General features: G+C 41.5%; 1 protein-coding gene and 1 non-coding gene across 2 annotated transcripts; one reads left to right on the plus strand and one right to left on the minus strand.

Moving 5' to 3' along the window:
• Positions 1–11,608: 11,608 nt before the first annotated feature.
• On the minus strand, positions 11,609–12,637 carry LOC133796144 (uncharacterized). Its single transcript, XM_062233626.1, has one exon. It carries the CDS (start codon positions 12,635–12,637, stop codon positions 11,609–11,611), a length of 1,029 nt encoding a protein of 342 aa, XP_062089610.1.
• Positions 12,090–12,196, plus strand: LOC133799140 (small nucleolar RNA R71). The gene has a single exon (XR_009876338.1). It is a non-coding gene; the product is annotated as a small nucleolar RNA R71 (small nucleolar RNA).
• Positions 12,638–13,823: the final 1,186 nt, after the last annotated feature.

Here is a 13,823-nt window from a genome sequence, read left to right on the forward strand (position 1 = left end):
TTCTTCACAAAGGAAGAAAATATAAAATAATGTGATGCACTAGTGTCCATCAATGCTTAAGTTGAAGTTTGGGTGATAGGAATTTGACATGCCACCATTTTCGATGATCCAACTCCCTTATCTACTTGAGTGAGAGAAAAGGCCTGAGGTGTAGCTGCAATTTCCTTCTATTGACCGTTTTCGCTCTTTAGAAACAAACTTGGGAAATCCCTAGAAAAATTTCTGAGGCCAACGCATGAAAAACAAGCCTTGGAACTGCAATTTCCAAGGGGATGTTGGTTGCATTTAGTACAAATAGGCCAATTTTAAAATTTACGCCTAGCTACCTTGGTAGAATTCAACCATCGATTGGGAGGCCCCGCCTTCCTCTTGTTGAGAGAATAGTAATGGATTTAATTATGTTGTGATATATGTGTATCAGTATGTGATTACTTGAATTAAATGATAATATGACTAGATATGCATGTTTAGTTGAATTAAATATGCATGTGGGCCCGCTCGTGTTGTTAAAGGTATTTGTAGTTTTTGACCTATTGAGGGTATATTTATATATTCGTGTGTTATGTTGTGTTCTGACTAAGACCATAGAATTGTGGAGATATACTTGAGATGTGTGGTCCGAGGCGGTCCTAGGGAGTGGATTAGCGGAAAAGCCACAACGAGGACAGATACCTGGCTTGGGGTGAGGCTAGTTGTATTTTGGGAATGTAGTCCATATTCGAGATTATCGGGTGATAGGTAGCTATTTAGCAATTATTTGGGTATGTTGGGATTAATTAGGCATTTATGGGAATAACAGAGGAATTAGCAAGAATGGTGCAATTGACAAATTTACCCTTGGTGGTATTAAAGGGGCTAGAATTTGTCTAAGGGGTTTTTTGGTCATTTTGAGGCAAGTGATAAACTTGTTAGACCATCAAGAAGTGACCAGAACACAAAAAATACAAAACACTCTCAGCCCCTGAATCTCTCAATCTCTTTCTTTACTTGGTTCATTCTCTATCCCTTTGTGCACTTGGAAGTGTGGTGAAATTATTAGGGAATTGGAAGAGGATTGGAGGAAACTTAAAGCTTGAAGTGCTAGGGCATAACTTGGGGTTGGATTCGCAATTGAGGTAAGGATTTTATTATGACTTTTGTTAGTTTTTCTACTGTGATTTAGGAATTCTCATGGGGGTTGGGCCTAACGCTGATTTCAGGTTTAGGTGAGATTATGGGGTAGTTTTTGGGGTATTTATGATGATTATATTGCATGGGTATGAAATCTAGATTGAATTATGGGTTTGGATACCCATTAAAGTTCATTTCAGTGGATTTAGCTCAAGAAAACGTAGGGAGATTATGGGTTCTGGGGCTCGAGCCACGACCCTGTTCTTCTGGAGCCGTGGCCTGCATTGACCTAGAAGGCTTAGGGGGTCTCTAAAGTTTCCCAAGCACCGCGGTGCAGGTAGGGCGCGCCGTGACCTGCGTTCCCCATGAGAGAGCCTTGGGGATCTCTGACTTATAGCGCGTCGCTGCCCTAAGGGGGTTGGGTCATGGCTCAAGTGAAGGGAAATGGCCAACATATGGTTTTAAGCTCAGGAACTCAAACGTAAGGGCTCAGGAAGGATTCTACTACCCTATTTATTAGAATTCGATGTCTTGGAGGCTAGAATATAATTCCAAAGTTTTTAATTTGTTTAGGGCTTGATGGATATTTATTTTTATTGTGTTGTAACTAGGTTTTACCGCTAACGCTCAGATTCAGGGGATATTGCTCGGGATCACACTATACGCTTAGCTCGGGACACAGGTAATAAAACTATTTATGCTCGCAGAGTAAGGCATGACCCAATTATCTGTTTTTAATGCTATTTATTAGTACTTATAATTGTTATGCCATGTTTGTGTGATTATAACTGATCGGCGAAGGCTGGGTCGGGAATGACAATAAGCATGCTGAATGCAGGCCAAAGACAACAGGCATGATGACTGCAAGCCGCTATGGAATGGCCATCTAGGGTGTGGTACTTTCCCGTTCAGTGAAGACCATGAACGCAGTGGCTAGTAATGCACCGTGGTCGGCATAGGCAGCTATGTGAATAGACTGATGTATCTATTTAAAGTTATAAAATTACTGGAATTAATAGTTATATATGCTATGTGTGTGGAGTTTTATTGTTGGGTCTTGGCTCACGGGTGCTCTATGGTGTAGGTAAGGGCACGGGTGCTCACGGCGTGTACATGTTAGGCCTACCTGGCTGCCATGGTGTTGTGAAAATTCTAATGATTAAAATATGCGCCAGTATACACAGTCAGAAACAAGTAATACAGTGATAAAGTATCAAAGTTCGTCTCCACAGGGACTTTTAAACTAAAAAAACGCAATATCAACTAAAAACAATTTAAAATCAAGTAACCCATTCAAGAGAATAATTGGGTGATTAATTCTGGAATTAAATGTAAATATTCAAATTTAATTAAACTAAAAAAATAGAGACCAAATGAAGTAATTCTGCGTAAATTTCAGATGTGAGAAAATGGATCTGGGTGGTTAATCCCCCTCTGTTTCGTTCCAGTTGTTACAGCAATGGTTCAGCAATTATATCAGAGTTAACAGATTTCATAAATGCCAACCAAGTTTTTCCCAAAACTTACAGTATATTATCTATAACCCCCTCAACACATTCCTACATTAAATCAGGTTATAAACAATCCAACAAACACCAAATCTCCAGTTATACAAGGCAGCAAAATATTCCTATTCCACTACTCAAAATTACCTAAAACTAGGCAAGTTCTTGCATCAATTAAATGGGTTCAGCTGGGTTTTACTTTTCCAAGTTAGATCCAGCTTAATAAATGCTAAATATGGCCAGTACATAACATTCAATCAACATTCCCGCATATTTAATTGAACAATGATATAATTACTCTAACCATGCATTCAAAATATTACTTCATACAAAAAGTTCATAACCACCCAAATCTCTTAAAAACATAGTTCATAACTGAAATTACAAACACATAACCAGAAAGTAGAAGTTCCATAGAGTTGAGCAGAAAAACTAGATAGAAAATTAATACAAAATGAGAGGGAAATATTAGATAGAGAGAGATGAGTTGGTGAGCTCAAGTCCCCCTTAGTGCGTCTGCCTTCTTCTCCTCTTTTTGGTACTCCTTTCTCTGTTTTTCGTCCTCCTTTTTTTTCTCTGTTCTTCCCTCAAAACAATTCAGAATATCTTCCAATATTCGGGGTCTTCTCTTCTTTTTCGGCTACTCCCTTCCTTTTAGGGTACTTGCTTTACCCTAATTAGAAAGTCAAAGTCTATCTTGCCCCTCTATTCTGCCACGCCATCCAGCTGACTTAGTTGTACAAAATTCTGGCCACCTCAGCGCCTATTATGTCTCATTAAATCCAGCTGGAAGTTAGTCACGTTCCCTTCCTGGGCTCTGCCAATTGCTACGTGGTAGTCGTTACAGCAATGGTAGAACAACAATATGCATTTTCCAGACTTGTTGTTCCCATTTTTGATTTCAAAGTTCCTGATCACTTATTTCAGCTTCCTTTCCTGCTTAGCACATACAATAAATTACATAAATCACTCAAACATATGACAATACAAACACAAGGTTCCTTACTACACAGACACACTAAATTGAACACAATTACAAGAAATAAAAACTCATTACTCTTTTGTTTGGTTCAAAAATCAAGTTTAAAGATATAAAAATAACTCTAAATCTTAGAGTTATCCACACCCCAAACTTAGCCTATTGCTCGTCCTCGAGTAATGATGACACAAAAATAAACACAACAAATAAAATACAATACACAACTTAACAGATGAGAGATCCAAAGGATTCAAAATGGCTTAGTGAACATGTTGCTCTCAGAAAAGTGGAATTAAATGGAATGATGAGTTGTTTCTGCCTTAATCCTATATGCTGCCTTTCTCACATTCAGCTCACTGGATATCATTAATATCTCCCCAAAGTCAGCTAATCAATAGTTTATACAAGTGTATCCCACCAAACCTTGAATTTCTCTACAACTACCCTTTGATTTTGACATTCATTATGGCTCCATAAGTTGGATTAGTGCACTCCTCTCCACTAATGTAGTCTAAACTTATCCCCTTGATCAATAGGACTTTACTAAGCTTGTAATGTAAGGCTTGGGCTAGGGTATGGTAAATGATGTCTTTTAACTAGCTTAAAACCTAACCACCTCACTTGTCAAAAACCGAGCCTCTCCCTCATGATTTATCTCTCTTGAATTACTTCCCTAAACGTTTTCTACTCACAAAGACATGTTGTTGTAATATAATTCTCTTGCTATTTTTATTCTTATCTCTTTTTTTTTTTTTTCTTTTTCTCTTTTTTTTTATGATATTTCATTTACTATATATTTTGTTTATATTTATTTATTATATAATTTTTTTTTGTTTTTTTGATTTTTTTTTGACTAAACATATTCAAAACAAGAAAGATAACACTATAATACAATTATATGATAGATAGCAAGAGAATATGCTTGATAGTATATAATGGTATGCCTTGTGAGCTAATTCCCCACCCCAAAATTACAACCCAACATTGTCCCCAATGTGGCTAAAATGGTAATCATGAATTAGCTCGCCACAAGGTACACTCACCACACTCACCCCAAACTTAGCGCAAAGAATCGGTTCTTGACAAGTGAGAGCAATTAAGTTGGGACATAAATGGGAAGTGTATTGTAGGGGTAATGGGTATGCAAGATCGGGTTGAACAACAAAAATAGGCTAATAGGCTCAAAAATTGGGTGACTAAGGGAAAATATTCGTATAAGGAAGGCTAGAAAGGCTCAAGCGTCCAAAGATGGCCTAAATCACTTCTAAGGGATAAGCCTAGCTAGGATTTTGCCTTAAGGAAATGCACTAACCAATTCTAGATGCTAATATTACATATGCGGAAGTCGTTTGAAAAATGCAAAGTATGGTGGGAAAACAAAAGTATAGAACTATTGAGGAGAGACTAAAAGGAAACATCCATGATATCCAGCAACTAAACAAGCAGAGGCAACATATAATACCAGGCAGCAACATGCATGGAATGAACAGAAAGTATCATCATTGAGCAGAACACTAGGCCAATTGAATAAATTTTAAATTTCTCAATGACACACTAAAACACACAAACAACAACAAAACAACACAGAAACAAAAACACTAACAACAGAACCTAAACAGAACATAAAAACTAAAACAACATAACACAGAATAGAAACTAAAAATAGTTAATAGGAAAGGGAACCCCCTTCACTCGGAGTCCTCTTGAGGAACATCCAGAGTTGGTGTTGATGGTGCAGTCCAGGGATCGAGAATCTGTTGTGGAAATTGTGGAAACTGGGGAACAACTCGCGGAGTTAGCTTCTTGAAAGTACGCTCCATAATGCCATCTCGTTGCTGCTCGTATTGCCAGAAGGTTTGCAGGCGGCCGCACATCTCCTCTTGCCTTTGACGCATTTGTTGCTGCATCAATTCAAATTGAGTAAACCGCTCTAGGAGGGGTTCACTGGCCGAGGCTGAGGCTCGAGTTGCCTTGGGAGCTCGGGAAGGGCAAACACTTACGGGCCCCTTTGGATGCAGCAACCCCTCCTCGGGCCAAACGGGAACTCTAGCGTCACGACAAAGGGCAGTGACTGTGGCAGGTAAGAACAACTTCCCCTTGCCTCGGTGCGCACAGTCAAAGATCTCTTGGGCCAATACGGTCCCAACATCAACAGGTAGCCCTCTCTACAGGAAAAAGAGCATGTATGCACGATCCCGATTCACGGTGGAATCATGCGATGTGGGGCAGAGAGTTGTTTGGACAAAGGAGTATAGGCATTTCATATCATGCTCCAGCTCAGTCCTCCGAAAACACAGATTTCCCTGGTCATCCAAATCCTAAACAGAGTCGGGTTGAGCTACTACGGCCATCACTTCTTCTAATTCATCATCGGGCACTTGCCCTGTTCTAGGTGTAAAATCGCACTGAACGGATTCCAATTCAAACAGATTGTTAATGATTGCAGCAGAGAATGGTACCACGACCTGCCGTACGATGACCTCGATTGGCCATTCATGTGATAGAAAGTTGGCTTAGAATTCCCGGACACTCTCCATTACGGCAGGCTTGGGTTGCACACAGAAGTGCTCCCAGTGCCTATCATGAATCATGGTACGCACCCACTCGGGCAGCTCATCAATCCCAGCTGGGTCGGTTACCAACCCCCTCTCCATGTAGAAATCTCTGGTGGCCACGATATTGTGGTACTTTGTCTCTGCCGTTTGACAATAAAACTTCTTGACTTCAGTTTGAGGTTTCCTTACCTTATGCGCCACCGTTTTAATTCTCGGCATGGTTGGAGACGAGCTAGGCGGAAGGTGAGGGCTCGGGCTAAGGAGAGGAGCTTCGGCTGGGGGCTGGGTCGAGGAGAAACGGAGTAGAGGGAATTTCGGCTAGAGCTGAGCTTCTGCGCGAAGTGCAGGGACGCGGTCTGGAAGTCTCCACCACTGGGGCCGGGCTTGGAGGGGGTGATTTGTGTGAAATGGGGGCACGAGGGAAGTGGGAAATGGCTTGGGTTGCTGTCGGTTTCAGGTGGAGTTTGGTGAAGAGAGTGGCAGGGGCGCAGGTACAATGCGGACAGAGGTTCGTGTTTCTGTGTACGGGGTGGCTGGGTTCTCGGGTTGGTGGAATTGTGGTAGTGGAGATTTGGTGTGTTGAGGGGGGAGAGGGTGTAGTGGGCGGCGGCTGAGTAGTGGGTTAGCTGAAAGTGATGGCTTGAATTGGTAGGGTAGGGTTTTGATGGTGGTGGGCCGATGGGGTGAAAAGGGTCAACGCCAAAGATGGGGCCCAGTTGACTGAAAATTGAAGCCCAATAAAATAAGTAAGTCAATGTGATATGGGTCCTTTTATGAATCAAATTCGGCCTGCTGGGTCCACAAGGGCCAATTAAAGAATTAAAGGCCAAATGATTGGTCTCACCAAAAAGAATATGCCCAATGACTGCCCAAATAATTTTTTTCTTTTTCAGCATGTGCTGGCCTTGTTTTATTTTGTTTATCTCAGCCCAATCGACCTTTTGTAAAACCCCGATACAAAAACAACGTAAATTTCATGATGGACCCAGCCTAAATGCTTGCTGCCCAGTGTTGCTGACTGGTTGCTATAGCAACTGGGTAGCAATTCTCCACCCCAAACTTAGTTCCTCTGCCCAGATTTCTATGCTCAGCCTAGTCCCAGTTTTACGAACTCCTGGCTGACCTGATTCTTTATGCTCTCCTTTTTTTTTTTTCAAAGGGGTAATACACCCCAAACTTAGTTACATATATTATTTATTAGTCTTTCTCCATCAAACATCCTGCAGACTGACGGAGGTCTTTTCTCTGTCGACCTCCCTACCCCAGTAGTGCTTCAACCTTTGCCCGTTAACTTTGAACTCCCTCCCGGACTGATCTTCTCGAACTAAAACAGCTCCAAAAGGGTAGACTTCAGTCACTGTGAATGGACCCGACCAACGAGATTTTAGCTTGCCAGGAAACAGTTTCAACCTGGAATTAAACAACAAGACCTTCTGGTTCTTCTCAAACACCTGCTCCTTAATTCTTTGATCATGCCACTTCTTTGTTTTCTCTTAATACAGCTTGGTGTTTTCGTAAGCAAACAGCCGCATCTCGTCCAGTTCATTCAGCTGCAGTTTTCTTGCTTCTCCAGCAACTACAAGATCCAAATTTAACTTCTTCAATGCCCAAAATTCCTTGTGTTCTAATTCCACAGGAAGATGACACGCCTTCCCGAAGACTAAGCGATAAGGTGACAAGCCAAGAGGAGTTTTAAAAGCTATCCTGTATGCCCATAGCGCATCATCTAGTCGCTGTGACCAGTCCTTGCGGCTTGGGTTCACCACCTTTTCTAGGATCCCCTTTATCTCTCTATTCGAAATTTCTGCCTGCCCGTTAGTCTGGGGGTGATAGGCTGTGGCTATCTTGTGTTTGACGCTGTATTTGGCTAGCAAGGCAGCCAATATTTTGTTTACAATGTGGGTTCCCTCATCACTGATCAAAGCCCTTGGAGTCCCAAACCTTGTAAACACATGCTTATGCAGAAACTTCATCACTACCTTAGCATCATTTTTGGGGCTAGCCACTGCTTCTACCCATTTCGACACGTAGTCAACAGCCACCAGAATGTATAAGTTCCCTAAGGACTGTGGGAATGGCCCCATGAAATCGATTCCCCGGACGTCAAATAGTTCCACCTCCAAAATACAGTTCAACGGCATCTCATTCCTTGCTGAAATGTTGCCTACCCGCTGGTAGCGGTCGCACTTCTTAGCGAACTCATGAACGTCTTTAAAAATGGACGGCCAATAATAATCGGATTGGAATACTTTAGCTGCTGTCCGCTGTCCACCAAATGGCCACCATATGGGGCTGAATGGCAGTGCTCTAAGATGTTGGACACTTCATTTTCAGGCACACAACGCCTCATTATCTGGTCGGGGCACTGCTTGTAAAGGTACGGTTCATCCCAGTAATAAAATCTGATGTCATGAAGAAACTTTTTCAGTTGCTGTTTGTTGAAGTCAGGTGGCTATACTCCACTTACTAAATAATTCATCACATCGGCGTACCATGGTACCTGTTCTTGCTCCACAACCAGCAGCTGTTCATCAGGAAATGAGTCTTGAATTTGTAATTCTGCCTCTAAATTGTTGCTGTGAGTGTTAGTTTCCAGCCTCGATAAGTGGTCTGCCACTTTATTTTCTGTCCCTTTTCTGTCTCGGATTTCCAAATCGAACTCTTGCAGCAACAAAACCCAACGTATTAGCCTCGGTTTAGAGTCCTTCTTGGCTATCAAATACTTGATTGCAGAATGGTCAGTATACACAATGACTTTGGTCCCCACAAGATATGATCTGAATTTTTCAAAGGCAAAAACTTCAGCCAGCAGCTCCTTTTCAGTAGTAGTGTAGTTAATTTGGGCATCAACCAGCGTTTTGCTTGCATAATCAATAGAGTGAAAGATCTTGTTTTTCCGCTGCCCAAGAACAGCTCCAATGGCGAAGTCGTTGGCGTCAGACATGAGTTCAAAGGATAACGACCAGTCAGGTGCTACAATCAGCAGTAAACTCAAATGGCCTGTTTTGCTCCAGTAAACTACACAAGGGTTTAGACACCTTAGAAAAGTCTTTAATAAAGCGTCTGTAAAAACCAGCGTGTCCAAGGAAACTTCTTATGCCTTTAACTGTGGTAGGGGCTGGCAATTTCTCAATAACTTCCAGCTTGGCTTTGTCAACTTCTATCCCCTTTCTAGACACCTTATGACCCAATACAATGCCTTCTTGTACCATGAAATGGGATTTTTCCCAGTTCAACACTAAATGGGTTTCTTCACATCTTTTTAACACCTTCTCTAAGTTCTCCAAACAGCCTTCAAACGAGTCCCCATAAACAGAAAAATCATCCATGAAAATTTCCAAAATATTTTCTACCATATCCGAGAAAATGGCCATCAAGCACCTCTGAAATGTGGTTGGTGCGTTACATAACCCGAAGGGCATCCTCCTAAAAGCAAATGTTCCGTATGGGCAGGTGAACGTAGTTTTCTCTTGGTCTTCTGGTGCTATAGATATCTGATTATACCCAGAATAACCATCAAGAAAACAGAAAAACTCCTTACCCGCCAAGCGATCCAACATTTGGTCAATGAAAGGCAAAGGGAAATGGTCCTTTCTTGTGGCTTTATTCAATTTTCTGTAATCCATGCAGACACGCCACCCAGTAACTGTGCGAGTAGTAATAAGTTCATTACTGTCAATTGTTACCACCGTGACACCTCCCTTCTTAGGAACACATTGGACCGGACTAACCCAAGAGCTATCGGAAATCGGATAAACTATGCCATAATCAAGCCACTTGATGACCTCTTTTCTAACCACATCCTTAATCGCGGGATTCAATCTCCTTTGCTGCTCTACAGAGTGAGTACAATCAGATTCCAGTAATATCTTGTGCATACACAGCGCTGGAATAATTCCTTGAATATCGGCCATTGTCCATCCAATAACCCTCTTGTGCTGTTTCAGTAACTTCAGCAATGACTCTTCAGCAATAAGCTCCAGGCAGGAAGAGATTATTACAGGCAGTGTGTCATTTTCACCCAAGTACACATACTTCAAGTGGCTGGGCAGCGGCTTTAACTCTAGCTGGGGTGGCTCTTCAACAGACGGTTTTGGTGGCTGGAAGTGCTTTTCTGGCAGATTCAAAGGCTAAAAAATTTTGTTGAATTTTTTCGCTGGTGTACAAGAATCCACCCAAGTAATTATCTGCTCTTCCTCACTACTAGAATCCTCAAAGTCTTCAAAAATCTGAGTACCCATTGCAGCTTTTTCCACACTTTTGTTAAGTCTTTCAGCTACTAGAGTGTCAATCACCTCAATTCTTGAACAATCTTCAACTTCATCAGGAAACTTCATTGCTTTGAACACACTAAAAGTGACTTGCTGGTCATTAACTCGCATAGTAAGTTCCCCATTCTGCACATCAATGAGAGTACGCCCCGTAGCAAGAAAAGGCCGACCCAATATAATGGGCACTTCTCTATCCGCTTCATAGTCTAGGATGATAAAGTCGGCCGGAAAAATAGACTTATCAACTTGTACTAGAACATCCTCTATTTTGCCCTCGGGATGAGCCATGGATCTATCGGCAAGCTGCAATGTAACAGTCGTAGGCCGTGCTTCACCAATACCCAGCTTCTTAAACATAGACATTGGCATGAAGTTAATGCTCGCGCCCAAATCACATAATGCTCTTCCAACATCCCGACCTCCAATAGAACACGGAATCGTAAAACTGCCAGGGTCTTTCAACTTAGGAGGGATCTTACTTTTCAACATAGCACTGCAACCCTCTGTAAGAGCTACAGTCTCAAACTCCCCCAATCTCCTTTTCTTCGTCAAGATATCCTTTAAGAACTTAACGTAATTTGGCATTTGCTCCAGTGCTTCGACCAAGGGGATGTTAATATGCAGCTGTTTCAACACATCCAGAAACTTCCTGAATTGACCATCCTGTTGTTGTTTCCGAAATCTCTGAGGAAATGGAAGGGGCGGTTTAGGTCCAGAATTTACTGAGACAGATTGCTGACCCTTTGCTGTAGCAACTGGGCCAGTTTCAGTAATTTCCTGGGCAGTTTTGTTACTCGATTCTCCTTCGGTTTGGATTGAAGTGGGCTCCCCACTGCCCTTTATTTTCTCCTCAGAATTTTCTAGAATTTTTCCATTCCTTAGATTGATAGCCTTGCAATGTTCCTTCCCATCCCTCCTTGGATTCTCCGTGTCACTAGGTAAAGAACCTTGCGGCCTATTTTTTAATTCATTGGCCAATTGCCCCAGCTGACTTTCAAGGTTTCGAAGAGATGCTGCCTGACTCTGTATCATTGCATCATTCTTGGCCATATAATCCCTCATTAAACTCTCCAAAGAATTAGATTGGGAGCCTTGAGGGTGTTGCGGTTGTGGAGCCCGTGGCTGCTGAGAAAAACCTGGTGGATAAGCTTGCTTTACTGGTGCAGGTGTGTTGCTGGAACTTGCTCCTTAACCCCCCCAAGACAGATTCGGATGTTGCCTCCAAGCTGGGTTATACGAATTTGAGTATGGGCCACTGTTTCGGTTAAACTTCTGGTTTCCCACATAACAAACTGCTGCTGGGTTAGAAGGGCAATTTTCAAACATGTGCCCATCTCCACAATATACACAGGAAATGTCTCCACTTTGAATGGTAGCAGCTGGCTGAATGTTGTTCCCCAAACTCATATTTTTCAGAGTATTAGTCATAGAGGCCATTTGGGCTGTCAAAGCTGTTAATGCATCTACTTCAAGAACTCCCACCACCTTTCTACTTGTAGGAGCTCTAGTGTTTGACCATTGATAGTTGTTACTTGCAATCCTTTCCAAAATCTCAAATGCTGGATTGTAAGACTTGGAAAGAATGGCTCCATTGGCTGAAGCGTCTAATACCATCCGAGAGGCTGCATTGAGACCATTGTAGAATGTCTCCATTTGTATACAATGTGGGATACCGTGGTGTGGACATTTTCTCAACAACTCTTTAAATCTTTCCCACAAATCACTAGTGGACTCATCTTCAAGCTGGTGAAAAGACATAATTTCGCTTTTGAACTTTGCATTTCTGGTAGGAGGGAAGTATTTGCGCAGAAACTTTTCAGCAAGATCATTCCAATTTGTGACGGAATCAGGAGGCAAAGTGTTTAGCCATGATCTAGCTCGATCTCTTAATGAGAATGGAAATAGCTTCAGCCTTAATGCTTCTTCACTGACTCCTTGATGCTTAAAGGAATCGCTCACTTCCAAAAATGAACGGAGGTGGAGATGAGGATCCTCCGTTGGCATCCCGCTGAACAGCCCAACGGTTTGGAGCATTTGAAACATCACTGGCTTGAGCTCGAATTGAGCTGCTTGTATTTCTGGCCTCACAATGCCTGGATTTAGCTCATTAAACATGGGGGCAGCGTATTCCCGTATTGCTCTGGCTCTGTTATCTGCCAAAACAACGGGATTAGTAACTTGCTGGCCATCCCCTTCATCATCAACACGTTCAGCCATAGTGCCTCGGCTTTAAGCCTTTTGATCCTTTCTCCTTTTTCTGAAAGTACGTTCGATCTCGGGGTCAATAGGAGCAAGTTCACTATCCTCTTGCTGGTTCATACACTGTAGGTACCTGAGATTGCACAACCCGAACCAACAAGGTTAAAAACAACCAAAATAAATTGTCAAATAGTTGATAAAACAGAATTTAATTTTAAAGTCCCCGGCAACGGCGCCAAAAACTTGTTGTGAAAATTCTAACAATTAAAATATGCGCAAGTATACACAGTCACAAACAAGTAATACAGTGATAAAGTATCAAAGTTCATCTCCACAGGGACTTTTATACTAAATAAACGCAATATCAACTAAAAACAATTTAAAATCAAGTAACCCATTCAAGAGAATAATTGAGTGATTAATTCTGGAATTAAATGTAAATATTCAAATTTAATTAAACTAAAAAAATTAGAGACCAAATGAAGTAATTCTGCGTAAATTTCAGATGTGAGAAAATGGATCTGGGTGGTTAATTCCTATTCCACTACTCATAATTACCTAAAACTAGGCAAGTTCTTGCATCAATTAAATGGGTTTAGCTGGGTTTTACTTTTCCAAGTTAGATCCAGCTTAATAAATGTTAAATATGGCCGGTACATAACATTCAATCAACATTCCCGCACATTTAATTGAACAATGATATAATTACTCTAACCATGCATTCAAAATATTACTTCATACAAAGGGTTCATAACCACCCAAATCTCTTAAAAACATAGTTCATAACTGAAATTACAAACACATAACCAGAAAGTAGAAGTTCCATAGAGTTGAGCAGAAAAACTAGATAGAAAATTAATACAAAATGAGAGGGAAAGATTAGATAGAGAGAGATGAGTTGGTGAGCTCAAGTCCCCCTTAGTGCGTCTGCCTTCTTCTCCTATTTTTGGTACTCCTTTCTCTGTTTTTTGTCCTCCTTTTTTTTCTCTGTACTTCCCTCAAAACAATTCAGAATATCTTCCAATATTCGGGGTCTTCTCTTCTTTTTCGGCTACTCCCTTCCTTTTAGGGTACTTGCTTTACCCTAATTAGAAAGTCAAAGTCTATCATTAAATCCAGCTGGAAGTTAGTCACGTTCCCTTCCTGGGCTCTGCCAATTGCTACGTGGTAGTCATTACAGCAAGGGTAAAACAGCAATATGCAT

Source organism: Humulus lupulus, chromosome 8, assembly GCF_963169125.1.
Source record: "Humulus lupulus chromosome 8, drHumLupu1.1, whole genome shotgun sequence".
Lineage (NCBI taxonomy): Eukaryota > Viridiplantae > Streptophyta > Magnoliopsida > Rosales > Cannabaceae > Humulus > Humulus lupulus.

Bases quoted from the DNA above. Each gene is read 5' to 3' on its own strand.
- LOC133796144 (XM_062233626.1), bottom strand. From the start codon at position 12,637: ATGGCTGAACGTGTTGATGATGAAGGGGATGGCCAGCAAGTTACTAAT.